General features: G+C 39.6%; 2 protein-coding genes and 2 long non-coding RNA genes across 4 annotated transcripts in view; 1 reads left to right on the top strand and 3 right to left on the bottom strand.

The window, feature by feature from the left end:
* On the bottom strand, positions 1-27,376 carry LOC309480555. Its single transcript, XR_014199682.1, has 3 exons — positions 27,230-27,376; positions 1,660-1,754; positions 1-511 (listed from the first exon to the last, which is right to left on the bottom strand). It is a non-coding gene; the product is annotated as an uncharacterized lncRNA (long non-coding RNA).
* LOC309478494 (uncharacterized protein) overlaps positions 1-27,846 on the bottom strand; it is a gene marked incomplete at its 3' end in the record, with an annotated part of 405,172 nt that overhangs the window by 43,717 nt on the left and 333,609 nt on the right. The gene's annotated exons all lie outside the window — the stretch shown is intronic.
* LOC309512580 (putative inhibitor of apoptosis) lies at positions 5,706-7,609 on the bottom strand. The gene has a single exon (XM_082188241.1). The coding sequence runs from the start codon at positions 7,294-7,296 to the stop codon at positions 5,731-5,733; it is 1,566 nt and encodes a 521-aa protein (XP_082044367.1). The 5' UTR covers positions 7,297-7,609; the 3' UTR covers positions 5,706-5,730.
* On the top strand, positions 13,876-15,126 carry LOC309480569. The gene is made up of 4 exons (XR_014199686.1): positions 13,876-14,357; positions 14,465-14,646; positions 14,750-14,780; positions 14,870-15,126. It is a non-coding gene; the product is annotated as an uncharacterized lncRNA (long non-coding RNA).

Consider the following 27,846-nt stretch of genomic DNA (forward strand, 5'->3'; position numbering starts at 1 on the left):
TTTAAGGTTTCATAAGAGTAGTCACACTAGGAAAAAGAAAACAACATTTTCTGGGTTTTAAAACATTTATTTAGTTAAAATGCCTTCTGTGAACATGTTGGCTGAATTACTTTTTAAACATAAAATGCAATTTTAACACTTAACAACAAACAGGTAACAGTTAGCACTTAATTAAAGGAATAGTTCACCCAAAAACTTTAATTAGCCCATGATTTACTCACCCTCAAGTCATCCTAGGTGTATATGACATTCTGCTTTCAGACGAATACAATCAGAGTTCTATTAAAAAATGTCCTGGCTCTTCCAAGCTTTATAACGACAGTGAAATGCTGTTTCTTTTTTGAAGTCCATAAAAGTGCAAACGAAATCCCATTCAAAGTCTGCAAGTTTTCACAGAAGTGAGGACACCTGTAGGCTTACAGTGCTGTTCTTGTTTTGCACAATTTGGCCAGTTTTCTTTGAAGTTACTTGTCCTTTCTTTGTGTTTGATCCACGTTCAGGATTGATGTCTCTGGAACTCTGGAATAGTCTTCCTGATACTGTTCGTTGCTCAGACTCGCTCTCCCAGTTTAAAACTAGATTAAAGTCGCATCTCTTCAGCCAGGCATTCATATAATCCTACAGTTCAAACTACAATCCGGCCTCTAGCTCATAAATGCCAGAGGAGAACTGGCCCCAGACTGAGCCTGGGTTCTCCCAAGGTTTTTTTTTCTCCATTAGGTCACCTGATGGAGTTTTAGGACACCATTAGGTCACTTGATGAAGTTTTTCGGTTCCTTGCCACTGTTGCCTTTGGCTTGCTCAGTTGGGGATATTTTGGGGATATTTAATTTAATTTTATCAATCAATAAATTCCTCTTGAAACAAACTTTGTTGTATTATTTTAATTTAATACTGTGAAGCTGCTTTGATACAATCTGTATTGTGAAAAGCGCTATACAAATAAACTTGACTTGACTTGACTTGATGTCAAGAAAGCGTCTAAAAGGCAGAAAAAAACAACAATTAAATATTATTAACTGAGTGTATATATTTTGACAAAGAGAGACAGCACAAAAGCTGTCTAAAACTGAACAACATAAAAAAAAAAAAAAAAAATGCAATGTTGGATGTTGTGATCAATAACTGATATTTTTTCTGCCCTGGTAAAATACATCAACTCAATGTGTCTGTTTACATGCACACTGTCAACTAACTAAATTTTTGGAAGTGGGGTTGCCAGATTTAAAGTTTTATTCTACAACTTTTGTCTACTCATCACCCAGCTCATTAACAATATCATCCCCTCATCAGGTCCATCAGAGTATCAGTGGAAAGGCAGTCTTTAGACTCTCCGTTTATATAGAGCACACACTGCCAGAATCCAGCCCAAACATTTGTGACAGAAATAATTTAACTTAATTGCAAGCCTTGCAATGTTTATTGCATATATGACAACATGATTTTCTATTTTTTATTTATACCTATGTTACTTGTCACTTGTCTTGTCACTTTATATTGTATGTGTACTGGAAGCTACTGTCACCAAGACAAATTCCTCGTATGCGCAAGCATACTTGGCAATAAAGCTCTTTCTGATTCTGATTCTGATTCTGATGATTTACCAGACTAAAATGCATGTTTGCACCCAAAAATTTTTATTCTGTCATTATTACTCACCCTCAAGACTTTTGTTCATCTTCGGGACACAAATGAAGATATTTTTGATGAAATCCGATAGTTTTGTCCTTCCATTGATATCAATATCATTGCAACTGTCAAAGCCCAGAAAAGTGGTAAATACATTGGTAAATATATAGCTACAGTGGTTCAACCTAAATATTATGAAGCAGGGTTTCTGCACATTTTTTAAAGTCAAATTTAAGGCTTTTTAAGACCCGAAGAAATCAAAATGAATACCATGCATTAGGGGTGCGCAATATTGACAAAATATGTCTCGATCGATATTTTCAAAGTTTTCTTGATAATAATTAGATAACATTTTACTGATTGTGTTTCTGTGCTTGGTGCCATGGCTTGTTTAGGCCTGTTGACAGCTGACTGACAAAGATATTCATATTTTTCATATTCTATGCAGTGGTCAGTTTACAGCACTGACAGAAATTTACATTTTTTATTAAGGGGTAATATTTGCCACCTTAAATAGATTTCAAGGGGCATTTTCACCTATATATGGACATTTGTAGATGTTTCAACAAGATATCTTTCACATCTACTGCAGTCAGATTCACCCGTGTTCACGCTGAAGGAATCACTCACATGGCTGGGCACTTGTATGACACATCAAGGATATTAAGAGGCTAAAAGCAGGTTTAAAACTTGCCCCATTGAAGTCAACAGGGTGCAAATTTTAAAAAGAGGATAACACGGTGTAGGCAACACCAATTTTTGTCGTTGTTCTCTGTATTGACAGCACTCCAAATTTACAAAAAAATGAGCTCAATGTTAAAATTGACCGGAGTTCTCCTTTAAGGTTGCACTAGTTACATGGATTATTTAAACAATGTTTTTACTAGCTTTCTGGGCCTTAAAAGTTGCAAAGACGTTGCTGTCTATGGGTGGTTCAGAAACCTCTCAGATTTCATCAAAAATATCTTAATTTGTGTTCTGAAGATGAACGAAGGTCTTACAGGTTTGGAACGACATGAGGGTGAGTAATTACTGACAGAATTTTCACTAATCCTTCAACTGAAAACAGCTTGCACTGGCATATCTTAAAATATATGACTGCCACTGTTTTATCTCAAGATGCACACCAGTAAGGTTTTTTTTTTTTATGATACATTATTATAAAAGCTGCTTAAATACCCTAATTTTATTAAGGCCTAGACCTGGCTTAAGCTAAGACCTGTATGGAAACCAGGGCCATATTGTTCATACCAGTAGTCAACATAAGTAGTTGATACCCTGGACCTCCTGTCAAAAAATGATTGATTGACAGGTGCCACGCCCCTTCAGGTGACAGGTCCCGCCCCTTCCGGTGACATGTCCCGCCCCTTCCGGTGTTCCGCCCCTTCCGGTGTCCCGCCCCTTCCGGTGACAGGTGTCCCGCCCCTTTTGACTTTTGATTGACAGTTTGACAGCTAGTTTTGACTTTTGATTGACAGGTTGACAGTTAGTATGACTTTTGATCATGTTTTGACAGCTAGTTTTGACTTTTGATTGACAGTTTGACAGCTTTTGATCATGTTTTGACAGCTAGTTTTGACTTTTGATGTCTTTTGAAGTCTTTTGAAGGCTTTTGAAGCCTTTTGATATTGACAGAAAGTGTTATAACAATATGTCATGGTATCTGACAGCTAGTTTGATGCCTTTTGAACATGACAGTTAGTGTTTTTGAAGCCTTTTGATCGTTTGAAGACACTGTGATTAAATAATACGTCATGGCTATATGACAGCTAGTTTTAATTGTTTGAAGCCTATTGAAGCCTTTTGAACATGACAGTTAGTGTCTGTGAGTGTGTGTGTGTTTTTGAAGTTGGTATCACACACACGATCCTCCCTACATATTCCTGAGCGTATCCGGGCTGTACTGTGAAACTGATAAGGGGAAAACTGGAAGTTTATCTCACACACAAATGTTGAAAAACCATTCAGTTCTTTTAAAAGAATATAAATGAAATGTTTATAAAGATCTTACTAAAATCTCACTCCAAAAGTTTAAATAAAATGGAGTCATAAAAACAATTGCAATAAGTCTCTCAAAGCATCGTCTGTGTGGGCCGCGCGCGCGTCTCTCTCTCTCTCTCTCTGTGTGTGTGTGTGTGTGTGTGTGTGTGTGTGTGTCACGGGATTCCCCCTGCCTCCCTTTTGAGCTCTGACATCTGAAACGTGCTGTTCAGACACAGTGATTAAACAATGTCGTACAAAAACATTCTATCCTTTAAAATAATGATCGTGTCAATTAAACTAAAGTTGAAAAAACATACTGTTCTAATGATCATTTAACTAAGGTTGAAAAACTGTGGAAGTTTATCTCACACAAACGTTGAAAAACCATTTGGTTCTTTAAAAGAATATAAATGAAATGCTTATAAAATATATCTTACTAAAACCTCACACCAAAAGTTTGAATAAAATGAGAGTCACAAAAATTGCAATCAGTTAAATGTTTATATAGTTAAACAAGTATATGAATGGGTTCAAAATTGTTTTACACAACTTGTTTACTGAATTCATATAGTCATTCCTGAATGACCTCACACTGTCTCAAAACATAGGGAGTCATAGCGTCTCTCTCTCTCTCTCTCTGTGTGTGTGTGTGTGTGTGTGTGTGTGTGTGTGTGTGTGTGTGTCAGAGAGTCACACAAATTCAGTGATCAGGATATCAGGTGCTGAGTTTATTTATAAGAAGTATAATAAAGTTTAAATGATATATTTTAAAAACAAAAGACTGTTTAAATAAAATCTTTAAAGTTTGAATACATACACATCTTCTATTTATCTTTTAGAAGATTACTGTAATGATTTTGTGTAACGGTTATTAAACAATGTCTGTTCAAAAACTGTACTTAGTCGTCTTAAATCTCATTTCAATTCAATCATTCAATGAATCATTTCAAGATTCAATCAGCATTTTTTTGTCCAAGCGGAGTCTCAATTTTTGTGGCTTTCCACAGCCATAATGATTTTTGTACCGTAACTGCATATTCTATCCCTTACACCTAAACACGCTGATCTTTCTGAATTTATTTCAAAGCATAATCGTAAAAGTTTAAATATGATCTTTTAAAAATGAAAGATTGTTTTAGTTTGAAGTTTAAAGTTCTTAACTTTCTTGCTTGAAAAAATCTTTAAAGTTTGAATACATTGATATCTTCTATTTATCTTTTAGAAGATTACTGTAATGATTTTGTTTAAATTGAACCTAAGGTATAATTGTTATTAAACAATGTCTGTTCAAAAACTTTAGATGGTTGAAAAACTGTACTTAGTCGTCTTAAATCTCATTTATATGTAAAGATTCAATCATAATTTTTTGTCCATGCGGGGTTTCAATTTTTATGGCTTTCCATAGCCATTATGATTTTTGTACCGTAACTGCATATTCTATCCCTTACACCTAAACACGACCATCACAGAAAACTACATTTTCCAAAATGTAAAAAAAAGTTTTAGCTAAATAAATATATAAATAAAAACACCTTACATTTCCAGAGAGGTGAAGTAGTTCTTTATGCAACGATAAAAAACAATCCAAAAAGCAAATAGTTTAAGTTGTCAAACAAAACACCCCCAGATCCTTCAGAGATAAACTACAGTGTGAACTGAAGCTTCAGGATATAGGGTAACAGACCAGATGAGTCTCGGGGGACAATGTCACAGTAAATCTAGTCCGCGTTCCAGAGTACATCCAGAGTTTTATACTAAATTCATTTAAAAGCATAACCTTAAAAGTTTAAATTAGATATTTATATATGTCAATAAAAGTTTTATTAAAATCATATCTTCTATTTATCTTCTTAGAAGACTTATGTATTATTTTTACTAAACAGCGTCTGTTCAAAAACTTTAGATGGTTGAAAAACTGTACTTAGGCGTCTTAGATCTTATTTATACAAAAATATTTCAAACAGTATTTTGTCCATACAACATGTTGTCAAAGTTTGTCACAATGTTTTGTTGTTGCGTTATTTTGAAGAAATCCGAGGACTCTACGTTGCTCTTATTTAGACTAAGTTGTATCATCGAGTTAAATGTAAATTTGCAAATCCAAATGATAGGAAAACTTTATGATAGGAAAGTACGGACAGCGCCTTTGACCAAGCCTCTACATATGGGGCACTTGCGTAGAGAAGGCGCACATTCTTTGCACACAACTAGGTGACCACAGGGGATGAAGACAATGTTCACTTCCTTATCCATGCAAACTTTGCATGTGCGCTCCTCTTGAAGTCTTCTTAACTGTTCCTCCATAGGCAAGTCTGAAAGATCTTGACTCGGTGATGCAGCTTCATTTGTCTGGGCCATCAGTTCTCTCAGCAGGCAGACATCATTCTTCTTGATCCAGTTGCGGAAGACCTCTGCCGCTGCATTTCCTTTCGACAGGACTAACTCAATGAGCTGCCCTGTCTGCTGCTTGACTGTAGAGCAGTTACGAATAATGTCATACTCTTTCTGTGAGATGACGTTCTCCTCTAGAAGATGGTCCATTAAGCACTGCACACTTTTTAGCCGCTGTGACACGGCAAGATGATGTTTCTTAAGAAAAGTAAGAAACTTACTTTCTCGCTCCTCCTCTCTCTTCTCATCTTCCGCACGTAGTAAATCAGACACCAATTCTTGAACGGTTTCGTAATTTTCTCCACTTGCGAGAATTTTGCTTTGAACGGTTTGCTTCACCACAGGATTGTTCATCATCACTGCATCTTCTCCAGGACCCAGGTGTACAGCAGCTGGATCAACAAATTCTCTTGAGTCGCTGTCTCCATTAGTCAATAGCTGTTCAAATAGTCTTGGAAATCTTGCTTGAATCTGATGAACAAACTCTTGGCCCTTTTCTTGCAACAGGTATTCACATCTTGGAAACCACTTAGCATGTTCTCTCCATGGATCATCACCAGACTCCCAACATCTGAGTCCACCATCACAACAAAAGCACTTCACGTCATCATTACGACCAACATAGTAAAAACCAGCCTTAGCCAATTGGTCTGGTCGAACAGTTATTCTTGAGGGCCAGTTGACAAATGTGAGCAACCTTTCTTCACACTGTTGCATTGCCGATCCATTGGAAAGGCCGCCACCAGATAAAGGTACATTATCTGCACGGTCACCTTGAACAAAGCGGCAGTTGGGGTAATGCCTCTGGTGCTCTGATGCTGCCCGATCTCCCGGTTCCCAGTTGCTAAGCTGGCCTCCACAACTGAAGCAAGCCACTCTGTCGCCCTGGCCAACGTAGTAGAAACCACTTTTGGCAAGCTCAGCTGGAGCTAATGTAGCAAGAGTCCAATTCTGAAAGGTGTCAAGGCGTTCCAGTTCCCGACGCATGCCAGGATTGTGACAAGTCGGAGGTCGCTGGTGAGACATATCCTCAACTCCACGGGAGGAAATGGGGCTGGAGAGGGCCAGGTTGCTGAATGCCGTGTTTAAGTAACCCACCTGCTCCTCCATTTGGCTTGAAAAAGATGCCGTGGCGGTTGATGTTACGGCTGTCGCAGGGTTGGAAAGCTGTAAGATGGCTACGTTGCGAAGCGGGGGAAAAGGCAGAGTGAGAGGACGACAGGAGGTTTGCGGTGGGGGGTAAAAATGTGACCACAGGGTGTGTCCACTCAAGCCCTTCTCTCTGCTGGACATCCCATGACTAGTGTCTAGTCGTCCATGACAGAACACATAATCTTATTAAACTTATTAAATACCCTCTATGATGCAGGAACCGATGCTAAAAACAAAATCAAACACCACAATTTCAAAAATTGAAAAATCACCACACAATTTCAGGTATTCACATCTTGGAAATGGTTGCCACCTCGGGAATACAGTCATTTAAATGCAGAAATCAAATATTTAAATATTTAATCTTTTAAATCATGTAGTATTTTTAATTATTCTAAATATTATTATTCTAAATATTATCATGTATACTATTATAATACTATTATTATGAGCTCAGACATTTTTTAACCAGATTTTTTTTATTTCAACATTATACTTTCGAGTATACATTGAAGTAGTGAAGAAAATGATAGATCGGCAGTACATAAAGTAAAACGACGTTTACAGATGGTCTAACCAGAATAGAAAATCTCTGCAGGCTATCATGTTTTGCTCTACGGTATAGTTGACCAGACTTTCAACTATTTCACCAACGTCAGTTTTTGCATTTTTTGACACCAGTGACATGCAGAGATCTGTTACAAAAGTCCATATAGCGAGTATCTCGGTGATTTCGAATTCGTCACAACATTCACGCAACACATCCAGAACTTTTCTGAGGATTACGCCGTTCGGCTCTTTGCCGTTGAAAAACATGGGCGTTACATCAGGCCATGGCTTTGTCAAGCCTCTTACGACATCCATTTCATTTTTGAGATTTGTCACACGTTTGGTATCCTGCGCACAATCGTTTTTCATACCACACGCAGCATCAATGATCCTGTGCATCAAGCCAACCATCTGACCTCTAAAATGATCTTTAAACATAGAGTCTAGCGTAGCTCTTAAAGGACACTCTTTGCCCGTGGCGCACTTACACGCCGGATGATACTTGTTCTCCATCCGTTTTTGCGTCGCCATTTTTTCCAACTTTCCGAATAGTCCACTATTCGATGATGAAAGATGCCTGGAATCCTGGAATCTCCTGAGTGAGTCCTTGCGGCACAATCGTCCAGGGTTTGTGCGTTAATGCTCGGAAGTTTGTGTTTTTGGGTCAGAAGCGTGAGTCGTAGAAGCGTAGTTTGCGTCAGGTTCAGGCAAACAGGAATGCTGAAGCGGCTTTTGATCAATGAGATGATGCAGTAGCACAGCAGTCCGTGGCTAGTAGAGCTAGAGTAGAGCTAGAGCGTGCGATGTCCTGAAATATTTATCAGGACAGCGATTGGGGTCCGCCCCCTCGCCCCACTGGAGGGGTTGAATAGGGTGTCGTCATCAGGGAAGCCTATGTAAATTATAGTCACGATGCAACAGAAGTAGCATCATGGAGAAGTTATGCATATGCCACCAGAGAGAAGTTTATTATTATTTTCACTCAATCCAGTTACAAAATCAGATTTTTTAAAATCAGATTTTTTTAAATCTGAAAATTAAAAAAACGTTTAAAACATATGCATGGGTGAATTGTTCACCATAAGTTCTGTAACAAACATTTAGAAAGTAGTTAGGATGTATTTCATTTTGTGCATGCTTTAAGTTAATTTTACCAACTATGAAGATGTTAAAGTTCATAGACCTTTAGCGTATTGAGTTAAAATGAAAACGTGATATCCCATTAAACGCATCATTACTGAATTCACGGGTGTTCCTAACATAGACTATTATTGTTATTGTCCTAACATAGACTATTGTTTAATAACTTCAATAGTTATCAAGCACCAGCTGATTGAAGTTTTTCTTCAAACAAAGGTAATTTTCTGATAAATCATAGTACACCTACATGTGTTTTGTTGTATTTTTAAAAACATAGAACCAGAGAACAGAGAACCTTGTGTGGTATTCTATATCCGCATAAAGGGTTAAAATATAAAATATAAATTTATCGGTATGCTCCGGTGAAAACTTTGATGAGGCCAAGAATAATAGCGCTGTTAAACATGCGCTTCAATAACAATGTTCAATATAAACAAGAATCCGACTCTAATGCGACTGAGCTTGTTTCACATATAACTGTTGATTGTTAGATATAATAGTTAGATGATTTTTCTAACCATTGAAATTTATGATATGTTAAAACATTCAGCATTATGCCGAATAAAAAGAAGATCATAAAAAGAAGAACAATTATTAAGACATAAACACAACGTCTGTTTTCTGGATCGGGCCTAAAAGACAGATGCCTAAAACTCAAAGTATTGGTGGGGACGTAATAAAATGAATCACCCCTCCTTTCACGTATCAACTGTGATTCATTAGCTTAACTGTTGTTTAGCGACATACACAAAATAACTGTGTAATAATAACAAAATAAGTGTAATAGTTAGACAAGTTTGAAGCGTAATAGTAGGTAACAGAAAAAACAGCAATACTCATCTTTCACGTCGATGTTTCGTAGACATAGCAGAAAGATGTTCTAAAATAAATATCATTTGTTTAGTCTTAAACACTCTCATACTAGAAGGACCGTTATTTAATTCTCTTTATGCAATATTTGTTCATGTTTTTCATACATTCCTATATGAACATGTTTGACCACGCTCGGAGACTATATACTTTTTGCAAACTGTACAAAAACAAGATCAATTACAGACATTCAAAAGCTAAAACTGATCACTATAGTGGCTTTTCTGTATTTGTTTTAAATGGCTCATTTACTTTTAACCTAGTTGACCTCTAGAATTTACTTTTGTGCAATTTTACCAAAGTGTGGAACTTTGTTTAACAGCCTCAAGCTTTGATGAATATGCCTCTCTCAGTGCCATAGTCAGATGTGATTCTGTTGTAATAGTTTAAGTGTAAAACAGCATGCACTTTGTGTGATTCGTAGATAGAGGGAAAGTTTCTTCTTAAAATTTCACTTAAATTCTTAATGGTCATTTATTTATATAAACACTGAATGTTGACGGCTCTCAAAGAAACGTCTTCACCTAAAACACACACACACAGTCCAACATACAAAATGTGAAACAGTGTCGTCTGAACAAGATGACTAAATCTAGCGGAGTAACAAAACCATCATTTGGATACTTTTTATTATAAACGGAGCTTTTCAATCCTCTTTTCTTAGGGATTCGGTCTTTTGAATCTTAAAGATAAAGAATAAGATGATGTTTTAAAGTTAGTCCATAGGGTGTGGAACTTTGCATCACTATGGTGTGTAAAAATACACCCAAAGATTTAAGCACAACTATTTACACACATACTATGTAGGAGAATATCTAACTGTATATTGTAGATTGTGAACATTGCAGTTTATTTGGGGTCAGAGAACATCCTTAGCTCATACATCTCTTTAATTTTGTGCTGGATGTTAGTTAAAAGATGAAGGTATTAGTTAATAACAAACAAATAAAAAACTTAAAATCAACATGAAGCCATAATATTAATAAATAAAATATGGTATAATTACAGTTTGAAAATGACTTCCATAATATTTTATTTTAGTAAAGGTATGCCCAACACAAAGTTGTGCGTTGTGAGTGAGACCTCGCAAAGATTACGCCAATATTAGATTTCTCGAACATTGCACTATGCCTGAAACTCAGTAATCAACATGCATTTATGTAGGACTGTCAAAAACTGTAGGACTGTCAAAAATCATCTGTTATCATGGTTTAGTTGTATTTTAAAACACTGTTTTTTCTTAAAAATGTTGTGTCAGACGTATTTGGTAGCATGATTATCTTGTTTAATCGTGTATTCAGTCCATCAGGTTGATATTTGTAGAAATACATTTATAAAACAAAAAAGAACAAGTTAATGGCCTTGTGTCAGAACACAACAGGTATGAAGATATGTCTGGTTTTTATTTACTTTTTATTCTAACTTTAAAGCTAGATTATCCTTTGAAAAGTGTAATACAGTATTTGATTTTTACACACGCAGTGTTTTCGCCAACTGACCTAAACCGTTGACCCCTGAAGTTATGACTTCTGAAGGCCTTGATTCACTCGGTTGAAAAAATGGTATTTTGTCATTTAAACATCTGAAAAAATAGACTGTGCTTAATATCTGCTAACTCTTTATTGTGATGCTCCCCAACAGATATTCTACTGACTATAAGTAACTCAACTATATCTCAACTTATTCTAACCCTAACCCTACCAGTCCACTAATACTCTACTAACACTAATGAGAGTTTACTTTACACACTCTGACTCTCACAAGCGAGTTAGTGGGCATGCAGGTGCAACACTACTATAGTCAACAGCAACTGCTACCAAATGATGACTTAAAAACGTTTTAAGTATTACATTAAAAAGGCGTAATTGACAAAGATTGTAATTCTGAATTAAGTAATAATTATGACAAAAAGTCGAAATTATGACTTAAAAAGTTGAAATTAAAATGATGACTATGCGTCATAATTATGAGATGAAAAGTTTAAATGATGACATACTAAATTGAAATTATGATAGATAAAGTAAAATATTCCATAGTGAAATTTTCTGAATTTAGTATAATTGTATTTGTGAAAATGATTCAGTACTGAAACAGCATTTATGAGTTTTTACATATCTTCTGCTTGTTTCTGCAGTTCGTGTAGGCCTCTAAGACTATGAATAACTAAAAATGATTATTGATGAACTTGAATAACTTGAATTTTGTTGGCAATATAAAAAAATTGCCTTCCCATAACGGGAGTCGAACCCGGGCAGCCTGGGTGAAAACCAGGAATCCTAACCGTTAGACATTATGGGAGGCGTTGATACTGCCCCGGCACATTTGAAAGGCTGCACTGCACGGTACAATATAATGCAGGATCATAGTTATGCAGAGCCACAGGAGAAGGAATCCTCGTCGCCAAAAAGCAAAACATTTATTTAAAAGGAAACGTGACCGGCGAATTCAAAACGAGGGTAAATATCGGGATAGCTTTTCACAGGTGGAAAGAGCTAATGAAGGAGAAAGACTTTGCTGGATGGCGCCTTGCATGGCTGACACCGCCGTCGGTGTGTGAATGGGTGAATGTGAGGCTATGTAAAGCACTTTGGTGGCCATAGGTCTGTGAAAGTGCTATATAAATGCAGTCCATTTACCATTTACTTTGAAAGGGATGCTGAAGTTGCCTGCTTTCTTCTCGACAGGTAAGTCAAAGTTACGGTCTAAATGACAAGCTTTTTTCATTGCTTGGTTGTGTAAATCATTATATCATTATATCATTATATAGGCAGCATAACAGTAGAACAAGTACAATTAAACTCGATGAAGTGCTATTGGAAGACATGTTGTCATAGCTTCTTGGCACATAACGGCTACCGCAGTTGCAACACATAAAAATAGTATTATAATAGTATACATAATAATAATATTTAGAATCATTTTTTAAAAAAAACATGATTTAAAAGATTAAATATTTCAGATCATACTCAACAATTAGCCTACTTAATGTCGAAGCACATTGGTTTAATAAAAACTCGAGTTTTTAGCATTGAAATGATCAAACAAATTCACATCTGTATTAAACAGTTGGACAAAATTCGCTGTAATATAAAATACTCTATCAAATCTAAAAATTTAAATAAAAAGTCGCTTGTTTAAAGCAAACAGAAATCGCTTGAGAAGTGTAAAACAATAAAACCATAACCTCTAATTTGATATTAAATGCTGAACCGAAAAACAGAGTCATAAAGGAATAAAGTAACTATAATATCGGGAATCACCAGATGCTGAAGACGGAAGGTAATGTAATTTATTTATTTATTTTTGTGCTTTTTACGAACGCCCGCTCGACACGTGACGTCACATCTCCGCGCTGCTGTTTTGGCGCGCTTTATGGAAGTTTGAATCGTTGGAGTCATACACACAAGTGCAGCGATGGAGCGCGTGAACACGAGCAGTGTGGGAGGATTCCTGAGATCTTGCGACGATCTGACTGAGAAGATTCGCTGTTTAATACAGAAGAAACTCATCAAGAAGTACTTGAGCAGGTGATATTATGCGCTTACGATTTATGTGTGGATTAAAGAATAGACATTAGTAGAATAGACAAAATAGGCATTTAATGAAGATATATTTTATATCATTGTAGAATGTATTTCTGAGCACCAGACGCTCGCTCTCACTAGCATATGGACACACAATCCCATGCATGCCAAACTATCTAAAATGGTGCCTTCGAAGGGCACTAAAGTTTTTAATCATTATCAACATATTTTTTGATAAAAATAACTATAAAAGAGTTCCAAATGACACTTATTTTTGAGCCCCACAATTTTAAGCGCTCCAAAGTTCTAACTAGAGCAGGGGGCAGAGTTAAAAAGGAACTTTGTTGTTCTTGTCTAGCCTTAATTTACTGAAGGCTATGGATTTTAGGTAAATGTTTATTAAATTAATTCACAATATGTACACATTCATTATTAATCTTATGCCTAATATGATGAAAAAGGCTGTTATTTGTTTCTTCTCCTCTCACATTAAATCACATGTATTATATAGGCCTATTTTAAGTTCAAAATGGTGAAATTAGAAAAAAAGTTGATTAGTTTGCCTTGATTATTTTTTTCGTTGTTTAACATTTCTCAAAACTTTTCTGTCAAATTTGAAATGTTTAGTTTAGCTACTTGCACCTTATCTCGCACTTTATGACCGTTGTCAGCAGGAACTCGCTCTCAGCGGCTCCTGTGAACATACTATTGTCCTAACATAGACTATTATTGTTATTGTCCTAACATAGACTATTGTTTTAACCTGCTGTGCATCTGTTCACTGTCCATGTGGCTTTGGTTGCCATATTTATGAGCTAATCTGGCCTTTGAAAAAGTGAATGTTTGAACTCTGGTGTATGCTAAATGAAAACAGGTGAACAGGTGTATGAATGTGTCTGCAGGTGTATCTAACCCTAACAACTAATGACCAACTTTATTTTTGCTATTGTACATACATTTTATTCTTCTAATTGTTTGTCTTTGGTTAACATAGCTGGAGAAGAACAACAGGGAGGTTGGAAGACACAGTAGAGGAACTACAGAATAAATATGGAGAGAAAACAGCATTAAAAAGGATCAAGTACATTGTGAAAAAAATCAGAAAAAAGAATATCAAATGTAGGAAAAGATTTATAATTTACTTTGTTAGTAGTCAATATGTTTCTCAATCTTCAATAAGCTTTACATGGTTTTGGTTGTGTATTTAATTGTACATTTTTTAACAGATGGTGCACATTCTGGAAACATGACAAATCAACAGCCTAACAACCTTCCACAACGAGAGCATAATAATAATTCTACATCATTCGGACAGCTTAACTTAACAATTGTCCAGAGGAATGGTGGGTCAATATTTGCTCCAATCATGGTAGACAAGACAATATATGGTGATGTTAACATCAGTGTGGTGAGTGTCTGAAAATTTAAGAAACAGTTGCTTAGTTAAGAAATGATTTGTGTATGTTATATATATATATTTATGTATGAGTATTTTTTGTTTTGTTTTTCAGGTGTCTCACTCTACCTCGGTAAACGAACATGGTAAGATCTCCTGTTGTAGAACACTGTGCATTCATAAGCGTGATGCTCCTGTTAATAATATGACTATCCAACTTTGTCCTGATTTTTAGAAATTCTTCAGAATGTAAGGAATGAGAGGACTTTGGAGGGAAGTGCACCACAGTCGGTCTCTCTAAACAAGATCTACACTGAACTGTTTATCATCAATGATGAGACTGACCCCATCAATAGAGAACATGAGATCTGGCAGATCGACACATAATTTAAACACATCAGCTCAGAGACTCATAAACTACAAGGAAATCCTTCAGCCACCCACAGATGAAAATATAATTGTGTGGTGATTTTCCAAATGATACAACTTAGTCTAAGTAGGAGCAATGTAGAGTCCTCGGATGTCTTAAAAACAACAAAACATTGTGACAGACTTTGACAACATGTTGTATGGACAAAATTTTTTGTATTAATAAGATCTAAGACGACTAAGTACAGGTTTTCAACCATCTAAAGTTTTTGAACAGACGCTGTTTAGTAACAATTATAATTTAGGTCACCGTTAGACAAAATCATTACATAAGTCTTCTAAGAAGATGAATAGAAGATATGATTTTAATAAATCTTTAAAGATTTTTTCGAGAAAGAAAGTTAAGAACTTTAAACTTCAAACTAAATCAATCTTTCATTTTTAAAAGATCATATTTAAACTTTTACGATTATGCTTAGAAATAAATTCAGAAAGATCAGCGTGTTTAGGTGTAAGGGATAGAATATGCAGTTAAGGTACACAAATCAATTATGGCTGTGGAAAGCCACAAAAATTGAAACTCCGCATGGACAAAAAATGCTGATTGAATCTTGAAATGATTCATTGAATGATTGAATTGAAATGAGATTTAAGACGACTAAGTACGGTTTTTCAACCATCTAAAGTTTTTGAACAGACATTGTTTAATTAATAACAATAATACTTTAGGTCACAGTAATCTTCTAAAAGATAAATAGAAGATGTGTATGTATTCAAACTTTAAAGATTTTATTTAAACAATCTTTCATTTTTAAAAGATATCATTTAAACTTGTAAGATTATACTTTGAAATAAATTAAGCACCTGATATCCTGATTGCTGAATTTGCAGTTACGGTACAAAAATCATAATGGCTATGGAAAGCCATAAAAATTGAAACCCCGCATGGACAAAAAATTATGATTGAATCTTTACATATAAATGAGATTTAAGACGACTAAGTACAGTTTTTCAACCATCTAAAGTTTTTGAGCAGACATTGTTTAATAACAATTATACCTTAGGTTCAATTTAAACAAAATCATTACAGTAATCTTCTAAAAGATAATGTAACGATCACCAGCTGGAGTGCCCTTGAGAGCCACCAGAGGGCACTCCACATAAGACTCTCCTATTCACTCACAAACTACAATTCCCATAACTCACTGCCTGGACTCATCATCACTTATCACTGATCACATTCACCTGTACCTCATTCACTGATTGTATTCACCTGTCTCATCCTGTTAGTCTGTCTATTTATACCATGTTCATTCATTCACTCACTGCGAAGTCTTGTTGTACTGTTAGTCTGCATTTCCGAGCATTTTCCCTGGTTTCTTGTCTGGTTTTTGAATATCTCGCCCTGGTCCCTGGATTACTCTCTTGCCTCTGGTCCCTGCCTGTTTCGTTAGTTTGTTTCTTTATTTGTTTGTTTGGACTGCCTACCTGTGTTTTGACCTTTTGCCTGTACTTTGGATTACGCCTTTGGATTACCCCTTCAATAAAAGCTGCACTTGGATCTTAACCTTCGTGTCTCGGAGCAGTTCTTGACAGAAGACTTCGCCACACCCAGATCCAGCAGCTATGACCTCCAGCAATCCAGCAGTACGGGTCTCTCCTGATCTTCCCAGCATGAGCCGGGAGTTCGCTGGACAGATCGCGGCCTTGGCCCTGGATAGCCTCGATCTGTTCCAGTACACCTGGGGGTTTGTTCCTCTCGCTGCCTCTTGCTCTCTAGGTGACGAGGCAATTAAGTTGTGCTACCGGCTGGGGGCTAAGGAGGTCGACCCAAGGGAGCTCCCTGATCTCTCTGGTCTGGATTGGAGAGAGGCACTCTCCAGATGTCTGGAGAGCTTCCTTCCGTGGCACGCCATGTCACCGTCTGCACTTCACGCCAGTCCAGCCGAGCCCGCACTTCACGCCAGTCCAGCCGAGCCCGCACTTCACGCCAGTCCAGCCGAGCCCGCACTTCACGCAAGATCTGCCGAAGCCAAGGCAGTATGCGTCATGCCCGCCGCCCCTGAGACTGAGAGCGTCATGCCCGCCGCGCCTGTGACAGCAGGCGACATGCCCGCCAAGCTAGAGCCTTCACCGCTGGTCTCGTCCAGCACAGAGCCCTCTTCACCACTGGTCCCGTCCAGCACAGAGCCTTCTTCACTGCTGGTCCCGTCCAGCACAGAGCCCTCTTCATCGCTGGTTCCGTCCAGCTCAGAGCCCTCTTCGCCGCTGGTCCTGCCCAGCTCAGAGCCCTCTTCGCCGCTTGTTCCGTCCAGTTCAGAGCCTTCATCGCTGGTCCTGTCCAGTTCAGAGTCCTCTTCATCGCTGGTCCTAACCAGTTCAGAGTCCTCTTCGCCGCTGGTCCTACCCAGCTCAAAGCCCTCGCTGCTGGTCCCGTCAAGCTCAGAGCGTGCTGATCCTGAGCCAGAGACTGTTCACGTCACTTATGCCGAGCCAGAGACTGTTCTCGTCACTTCTGCCGAGCCAGAGCCAGAGCTTCACGTCAGTCCTGCCGAGCCAGAGCTTCACGTCAGTCCTGCCGAGCCAGAGCCAGAGCTTCACGTCAGTCCTGCCGAGCCAGAGCCAGAGCTTCACGTCAGTCCTGCCGAGCCAGAGCCAGAGCTTCACGTCAGTCCTGCCGAGCCAGAGCTTCACGTCAGTCCTGCCGAGCCAGAGCCAGAGCTTCACGTCAGTCCTGCCGAGCCAGAGCCAGAGCTTCACGTCAGTCCTGCCGAGCCAGAGCCAGAGCTTCACGTCAGTCCTGCCGAGCCAGAGCCAGAGCTTCACGTCAGTCCTGCCGAGCCAGAGCCAGAGCTTCACGTCAGTCCTGCCGAGCCAGAGCCAGAGCTTCACGTCAGTCCTGCCGAGCCAGAGCCAGAGCTTCACGTCAGTCCTGCCGAGTCAGAGCTTCACGTCACGTCCGCCCATCCAGAGTCTCGTCCAGCCGAGACTGAATCTGTTCCTGAGCCTGAATCTGATCCTGAGCCTGAGCCTGAATCTGATCCTGAGCCTGAATCGGTTCCTCTTCCTCTTCCTACGCCTGTGTCTTCGGACAAGATGGCCGACTCCACGCCTGTGTCTTCGGACAAGATGGCCGACTCCACGCCTGTGTCTTCGGACAAGATGGCCGACTCCACGCCTGTGTCTTCGGACAAGATGGCCGAAACCACGTCTGTGTCTTCGGACAAGATGGCCGACTCCACGCCTGTGTCTTCAGACAAGATGGCCGACTCCACACCTGTGTCTTCGGACAAGATGGCCACCGCCGAGCCAGTGTCTCAGGACAAGATGGTCTCCGCCGAACCAGTGTCTCGGGACAAGATGGTCTCCGCCGAGCCAGTGTCCTCAGCAGAGTTACCCTCAGCAGAGATGGCTGCCGACATGCCTTTCCCTGAGCCGGTGTCTGTTCCAGATCCAGAGCCGGAGCCAGTGTCTGTGTCTGTTCCAGTTCCTGAGCCGGAGCCAGTGTCTGTGTCTGTGTCTGTTCCTGTTCCTGAGCCAGTGGTGCCAGTTCCAGTGCCAGTTCCGGTGGTACCAGTTCCAGTGCCAGTTCCGGTGGTGCCAGTTCCAGTTCCTGAGCCGTTGGTGCCAGTTCCAGTGCCAGTTCCGGTGGTACCAGTTCCAGTGCCAGTTCCGGTGGTGCCAGTTCCAGTTCCCGAGCCGTTGGTGTCTGTTCCAGTTCCTCCGCCGTGGCCGCCCGAGGGGTCTTCACCGCCGTGGCCGCCCGAGGGGTCTTCACCGCCGTGGCCGCCCGAGGGAAAGTCTCCGCCCAGGCCGCCTGAAGGTTCGTCTCCTCCCTGGCCGCCTGAAGGGTTGTCTCCGCCCTGGTCGCCTGCACAGCCTGCTCCGCCCTGGTCGCCTGCCCAGCCTGCGCCGCCCTGGTCGCCTGCACACCCTGCTCCACCCTGGTCACCTGCACACCCTGCTCCACCCTGGTCACCTGCACAGCCTGATCCGCCCTGGCCTCCCATCCTGCTGCAGTATCCAGGTCCTCTGCCGCTCCACGGGCCTGGCCCTCCATCCCGCCCCCGGGTCCGCCTCCGCTCCACCTCCCTCCTGGACAGTTTAGGAGCGTCTGGAATCCGCTCCTTAAAGGGGGGGCTATGTAACGATCACCAGCTGGAGTGCCCTTGAGAGCCACCAGAGGGCACTCCACATAAGACTCTCCTATTCACTCACAAACTACAATTCCCATAACTCACTGCCTGGACTCATCATCACTTATCACTGATCACATTCACCTGTACCTCATTCACTGATTGTATTCACCTGTCTCATCCTGTTAGTCTGTCTATTTATACCATGTTCATTCATTCACTCACTGCGAAGTCTTGTTGTACTGTTAGTCTGCATTTCCGAGCATTTTCCCTGGTTTCTTGTCTGGTTTTTGAATATCTCGCCCTGGTCCCTGGATTACTCTCTTGCCTCTGGTCCCTGCCTGTTTCGTTAGTTTGTTTCTTTATTTGTTTGTTTGGACTGCCTACCTGTGTTTTGACCTTTTGCCTGTACTTTGGATTACGCCTTTGGATTACCCCTTCAATAAAAGCTGCACTTGGATCTTAACCTTCGTGTCTCGGAGCAGTTCTTGACAGATAAATAGAAGATATCAATGTATTCAAACTTTAAAGATTTTTTCAAGCAAGAAAGTTAAGAACTTTAAACTTCAAACTAAAACAATCTTTCATTTTTAAAAGATCATATTTAAACTTTTACGATTATGCTTTGAAATAAATTCAGAAAGATCAGCGTGTTTAGGTGTAAGGGATAGAATATGCAGTTACGGTACAAAAATCATTATGGCTGTGGAAAGCCACAAAAATTGAGACTCCGCTTGGACAAAAAAATGCTGATTGAATCTTGAAATGATTCATTGAATGATTGAATTGAAATGAGATTTAAGACGACTAAGTACAGTTTTTGAACAGACATTGTTTAATAACCGTTACACAAAATCATTACAGTAATCTTCTAAAAGATAAATAGAAGATGTGTATGTATTCAAACTTTAAAGATTTTATTTAAACAGTCTTTTGTTTTTAAAATATATCATTTAAACTTTATTATACTTCTTATAAATAAACTCAGCACCTGATATCCTGATCACTGAATTTGTGTGACTCTCTGACACACACACACACACACACACACACACACACACACACACACACACACACACACACACACACACAGAGAGAGAGAGAGAGAGACGCTATGACTCCCTATGTTTTGAGACAGTGTGAGGTCATTCAGGAATGACTATATGAATTCAGTAAACAAGTTGTGTAAAACAATTTTGAACCCATTCATATACTTGTTTAACTATATAAACATTTAACTGATTGCAATTTTTGTGACTCTCATTTTATTCAAACTTTTGGTGTGAGGTTTTAGTAAGATATATTTTATAAGCATTTCATTTATATTCTTTTAAAGAACCAAATGGTTTTTCAACGTTTGTGTGAGATAAACTTCCACAGTTTTTCAACCTTAGTTAAATGATCATTAGAACAGTATGTTTTTTCAACTTTAGTTTAATTGACACGATCATTATTTTAAAGGATAGAATGTTTTTGTACGACATTGTTTAATCACTGTGTCTGAACAGCACGTTTCAGATGTCAGAGCTCAAAAGGGAGGCAGGGGGAATCCCGTGACACACACACACACACACACACACACACACACACACAGAGAGAGAGATAGAGAGACGCGCGCGCGGCCCACACAGACGATGCTTTGAGAGACTTATTGCAATTGTTTTTATGACTCCATTTTATTTAAACTTTTGGAGTGAGATTTTAGTAAGATCTTTATAAACATTTCATTTATATTCTTTTAAAAGAACTGAATGGTTTTTCAACATTTGTGTGTGAGATAAACTTCCAGTTTTCCCCTTATCAGTTTCACAGTACAGCCCGGATACGCTCAGGAATATGTAGGGAGGATCGTGTGTGTGATACCAACTTCAAAAACACACACACACTCACAGACACTAACTGTCATGTTCAAAAGGCTTCAATAGGCTTCAAACAATTAAAACTAGCTGTCATATAGCCATGACGTATTATTTAATCACAGTGTCTTCAAACGATCAAAAGGCTTCAAAAACACTAACTGTCATTGTAATGATAGGCATTCTAGTGAGTAAACACAAGGTGGCAGTATAGCCTTTCCTTTTGTGTGATTCTACATGTTGTTGATAGACGAACAAGTACAGACAATGTTGTTGGACATACCATGTGGTGGCTGTTGATAAAATAAAGATAGCTTGCAGCTCACAGAAGCTAGCAGCACAAATGTTCATGCGTGACTTCTTGAATAACAGAAGGCAGAACATAACATGGTACCAGGAGTCGGGTCAAGAAAAGAACTGATGCAAGATGGACGCTGTAAAACCACCAACTCCGCTGAAAATGACGGGGAATGTGGACGCGAACTGGCGAACTTTCAAGCAACAATTTCAGCTCTACATTGCCGCGGTTGGAGTTGATCGTCGGGCGGAAGAAAGAAAAATAGCCCTTTTGCTAACGATTGCCGGAGCGGAGGCTATTGAAGTATTCAACACCTTTGTATATGAGGAACCCGACGATAAAGACAAGTTTGACGAGGTCCTAAAGAAATTTGATGAACACTGTCTTTCGAAGAAAAATGAAACTTACGAGAGATATGTATTTCGTTCTCGTCTCCAACAGTCTGGTGAGTCGTTTGATAATTATCTCACTGATCTCAAAATAAAAGCTCAGTCCTGCAACTTTGGTGATCTAAAAAACTCAATGATAAGGGATCAGATTGTATTTGGGACAAATGAAAAGAAGCTAAGAGAAAAGCTGTTGAGGGAAGCGGATCTTACACTGGAAAGTGCAATAAAAATATGTCAAGCTAATGAGCTGGCAAAGCAACATGCTCTTACTTTTCAAGCGGCGCCATATGACCAAGAAAGCGAGTCCGTGAACGTAGTGAAAATGAAAGGAAAATCACGGTTCAAGTTTAAACAAAAAGACAAAAACAAAGACGATGATCAAACACAGTTTGACTGTAAGAAGTGTGGTGAAACGCACAGACCGAGACAATGCCCTGCATTTGGGAAAACGTGTGCAAAGTGTAAAAAGCTAAATCACTATGCGAAAATGTGTCATACCAGAAAAAAGATACACGCAGTGCAGGAAGACACAGATGACAGTGATGATTTGAGCGAGACATTTTTCATCAAAATGGTGTCGTGTGAGAAAAACTATGTGCAGCCCCAAAATGCAAGTGACACAGAGCATGCTGTACATGCAGTAAAAGATGACAAATGGACTGCACCTCTGTTAGTCAATGGGACACTAGTAACCTTCAAAATCGACACTGGAGCCAAAGCCAACTTGATTAATGAAAATGATCTGAAAGCTCTTGCGGAGATACCAAAAAGAGTTGCAGACAAAGCAATGTCATTAAAAGCATACAACAATCAGCCAATAAAAACGAAGGGTGGTTGTAAGCTCAAAGTGACTGCAAAAGGCAGACAACACAACTTGATGTTTACAATAGTGCCAAGTGGACACGAGTCGATCCTTGGAGACAAAGCATCTGAAGATCTTGGACTAGTCAAAAGGATTTACCAGATCAACAGTGACAACATAAAAATAGACAATCAAATCAAAAGGCTGTCACAAAGCGAAGGTAGTACAAGTATTGTGAACAAATATGCAACTGTCTTTAAAGGACATGGTACACTACCTTACACTTACAAAATACAGCTCAAGGAAGATGCTAAACCTGTAGTGCATGCCCCAAGGAGAGTGCCAGCACCTCTTAAAGCAGGACTTAAAAAGGAACTGAACAGAATGACACAGATGGGAGTCATCGAGCGAGTGGAAGAGCCCACAGACTGGGTTAATTCCATCACATGTGTTAAAAAAAGAAACTCCCCTGAGTTACGTGTCTGCCTAGATCCTAAAGATTTGAATGAAAATATTAAAAGAGAACATTATCAAATCCCAAAAAGAGAAGAAATTCTGAGTGACATGGCCGGTGCAAAGTACTTCAGCAAATTAGACGCCTCGCATGGATTTTGGCAGCTGAAACTGGACCCAGAAAGCAGCAGGTACACCACCTTTAACACACCATTTGGGCGTTACTGTTTTCTGAGGCTTCCATTTGGCATCAAGTCAGCGCCAGAGATCTTTCACAGAGCTATGGAGTCAATCATAGAGGGTCTGGAAGGAACACGAGTGTACATTGATGACTTAGTTGTCTGGGGAAACACAAAACAACAACATGATGAGAGACTTGAGAAGCTGTTAAAGAGAGTGAAAAAGTATGGACTAAAACTTAAAAGAGAGAAATGTCTTGTTGGAGTGACAGAAATGACTTTCTTAGGAGACAAGCTCACAGCAAACGGCGTGCTCCCAGACAAAACAAAAGTGCAAGCCATACTGAATATGCCAGCTCCAACTGATAAAAAAGGAGTTTTGCGAGCAATGGGGATGGTTAACTTTCTGGGTAAGTTCATTCCCAACCTCTCCTCAAAAAACGAAATGCCTCAGAGAACTGCTGCATCACAACGTTGCGTTTGAGTGGACAACAAAACATGAAAAAGAATGGAAAGAACTGAAGAGAACTGTGACTGCTGAACCAGTTTTAACCTACTTTGATCCAACAAAACCAACCAAAATCTCCACTGATGCATCAAAAGACGGACTAGGGGCCGTATTGCTACAAATGAATGAAGAAAAATGGCAACCTGTAGCATATGCATCGAGATCAATGACAGAGACTGAAAAACGCTATGCTCAGATTGAGAAGGAGACGCTGGGCCTAGTGTTTGGGTGTGGGAAATTTCACACTTATGTTTATGGACTGCCCACATTCACAGCAGAAACTGATCATAAACCACTAATATCAATCCGTAAAAAGAATCTCAATGACATGTCGCCCAGAATACAACGCATGATGATGACATTGCAGCGCTATGACTTTGACCTAATATACACGCCAGGTAAATACATAGTGCTTGCTGACACACTTTCTAGAGCACCAGAACTCAGCAGTGGCACAGCTGAGAACACCGCAGCAGAAGATGCTGAAACACACATTAACATGGTCACTGCCTCACTGCCTGCATCAGACATCATGCTGCAGCAGATTGTTAAAGAGACAGCAAAAGACTCTATGCTACACAAAGTGTCTCACTGTGTAAACAACGGCTGGTCGAAAGGAGTTTGCCCACAGTTTTTCCCGGTGCGGGCAGAGCTGTGTATGTCAAAAGGACTCCTGCTGAGAAAGAACAGGATTGTGATCCCACAGACCATGCGCAAGGACATGCTTCAGCGTCTTCATGAAGGACACCTGGGAGTGGAAAAATGTAAGAGAAGAGCACGTGAAGCCATCTACTGGCCAGGTATCAACAAAGACATAGAGGAAATGATTGAGAAATGTGACATCTGCCTCAGACACCACTACAAACAGGTCAAGGAGCCAATGCTGGTGGCCGACCTTCCCACTGCTCCTTGGCAAAAGGTGGGCACAGATTTATTTCATCTGTATGGCAAGGACTATCTTCTTGTTATAGACTATTACTCGAACTACCCTGAGATTGCGCAACTCTCCAGCACCACAGCACAGTCTGTTATAGGGCATATGAAAGGGTTCTTTGCCAGACACGGAATCCCACAATGTGTTGTGAGTGACAATGGTCCGCAGTATGACTGTGGAGAGTTTAAAGAGTTTGCGAAGCACTACGGATTCAAGCATGTTACCTCAAGCCCATTGTACCCACAAGCCAATGGTCAGGCTGAAAAGGGAGTACAAATTGTTAAGAGACTACTGAAGAAAGCCAAGGACGGTAAGACTGATCCTCACCTTGCTTTACTAAGCTACAGAGCTGCACCTCTGGAGTGTGGAGCGTCCCCTGCTGAGCTACTCATGTGTCGCAAGCTCCGCACCACACTACCGCAATTGCAACCAGGACGAGACAATAACAACTGGATTAACAACAAAAAGAGACTTAAAATCAGACAAAAAATGGCCTATGACAGAGCTACAAAAGGTCTGGAACCTCTTTGTGAAAAGGACACTGTGAGAATCGAGGGACCTAATTGCTGGGACAGAAAAGCGACCGTGCTCAGTGAAGTCGGACCTAGATCTTACGTTGTGGAAACAGAGGATGGACATAAAGTGAGGAGAAACAGGAGGAGTCTGTTAAAGACTCATGAGGACACTGACAAAGACGGTGAAGCTGAATCTGAAAAACAAAGTGATACACCAAATGCACACCAAGCTGAGCCTAATACCACAGCCTCTCAAATGACTGAACCAATCAGAAGGTCTACTAGACCTAGAAAACCACCTGAGAGACTTATTGAAAAAGTATGATGCTTTACATTGTTGTTTAGAGTAGAGTGCCTTGTTTTTGTTATTTCTTTATGAGGTACTTGTATTGTACAACATGTTGACCTTTTGCATGGTCGTAAGGTTTTATTGCAAGCAAAAGTTAAAAGTTAAGTTAAAAAAAAAAGAGCTGTTTAATTAACCTTTGTTTTATAACTTTGGAAAGGGGATGTAATGATAGGCATTCTAGTGAGTAAACACAAGGTGGCAGTATAGCCTTTCCTTTTGTGTGATTCTACATGTTGTTGATAGACGAACAAGTACAGACAATGTTGTTGGACATACCATGTGGTGGCTGTTGATAAAATAAAGATAGCTTGCAGCTCACAGAAGCTAGCAGCACAAATGTTCATGCGTGACTTCTTGAATAACAGAAGGCAGAACATAACAGTCATGTTCAAAAGGCATCAAACTAGCTGTCAGATACCATGACATATTGTTATAACACTTTCTGTCAATATCAAAAGGCTTCAAAAGCCTTCAAAAGACTTCAAAAGACATCAAAAGTCAAAACTAGCTGTCAAAACATGATCAAAAGCTGTCAAACTGTCAATCAAAAGTCAAAACTAGCTGTCAAAACATGATCAAAAGTCATACTAACTGTCAACCTGTCAATCAAAAGTCAAAACTAGCTGTCAAACTGTCAATCAAAAGTCAAAAGGGGCGGGACACCTGTCACCGGAAGGGGCGGGACACCGGAAGGGGCGGGACACCGGAAGGGGCGGGACACCGGAAGGGGCGGGACCTGTCACCGGAAGGGGCGTGGCACCTGTCAATCAATCATTTTTTGACAGGAGGTGTCTGGTACTTACTACTAACATAATAAATACTGTCAAGTCAAGGTTAGTGACACAATTCAGTCTAATATATATATATATATATATATTAGTGCTGTCAAACGATTTAAATATTTAATCGCGATTAATCGCATTAATGTCATACAGTAGTTAACTCGCGATTAATCGCACATTTTTATCTATTCTAAATGTCTCTTGATTTCTTTTTGTCCCATTATTTTTTTCTGATTTTAATGCTCTTATCAACATGGAAAAGTGGATCGGCTTGCTTTGTGCAAATGTTTTTTTTATTGAAAACAACATTGGCATACTGTAGTGTTCAATTTGACACTAACATTCTCACTTGGAGCAAATAATCTCTCACACAATGTAACACTGTCCATCAATAAAAGGGTGAAAGAAATACTGACGAGGTCCTGATATTGACGAGGGGCGGAGAATTCGCATCAGCTGTGTGTGCTTGGCCAACAAGTGGTATTTCAGACTGGACGTGCTGCGAAGCCTGCGATGATAGCTCAGTTCACAGTGACAAAACACACAGATCACTTTGGTCTTGTCAATTGAACCATTTGGCCACATTTTTAAAATTAAACTTTCCATTCAGAATCTTATTGGCATCCATTTCGGCGTCTCGCGCTCATCATTCATCCACTCAAAACGTAATGTTAAAGGCGCACACTGGACGAGAAGCGAAGCGCAGCGAGTCGTATTTAAAATTCGAAAACATTATTCTCTATGAGTGTACACACACCGGCGGCGCCATTCGGCGTTTTTATTGCTGGCCATAAACTGAGAAAGTGCGCGTCCGATGTGCGATACAAGTTGTCCTAGACGCGGCTTCTCGTCCGGCCGGCTCGCAAGCCCAAACAAGTGTGTGCGGCGTGCCTGTTGTTTTGTTTTCGGTCTAGCTAGATCCGGTGGTGTTGTAGTTTTACTAACGTTACTAGTTGTTGCAAAAGCATGTGAAACAAAACTACAAAGTTTGTTAGGCGTTAATCGCGCATATGCCAATGACTAACCTCTGAACAAACTCAAGGTGCTGCCTCTTCTTGGTACTGCAAACTGAACTCATAGGAGGAGGCAAACAGCGCTGCCAGGCCAGTGATGAAGAGGCTGTGATCCTTCACACACACCTTGACCTTCCAAACTTAATAATATCCAGCACTGGTTGCTTAGAGATTGACCTGTAATGGAATAAAAAAAAAATAAAAAAAAATATATATATATATATATATATATATATATATTTTTTTTTTATTATTTATAATTAAATAATTAAAATAACTACTGTGGGTTCCACTGTGGTTCGATGTAGTTGTCTATTCATAGTTCTATGAATTAAATTTTTCAACTAAAAATTAAAATTGGTTAGAATGCTAAAATGCACTGGCATATAATTATGTTTGTTTTAAGCATAAACTCACTTAATTTTGACTTATTGGTAATGCTTTAGATTACAGCCCGGAAAGTACTACGTAATTAAATTGAAAGTACAGTGTAATTTTCGGTAATTACAGTGTACCTATAAAGTATTTACGTGTAAGTATAGGGGAACAATACGTAAAGTCTTGGGAATAAAGGTGTAAAAACCAGGAAAATACTGCGTAATTAAAACGAAATTACAGTGTAACTTTCG

This window comes from Leuciscus leuciscus (genome assembly GCF_965113295.1).
Source record: "Leuciscus leuciscus genome assembly, chromosome: 1".
Taxonomy (NCBI): domain Eukaryota; kingdom Metazoa; phylum Chordata; class Actinopteri; order Cypriniformes; family Leuciscidae; genus Leuciscus; species Leuciscus leuciscus.

What these genes read in the sequence shown, in the direction of transcription:
- LOC309512580 (XM_082188241.1), bottom strand. Translation starts at nt 7,296, where the DNA reads ATGTCCAGCAGAGAGAAGGGCTTGAGTGGACACACCCTGTGGTCACAT.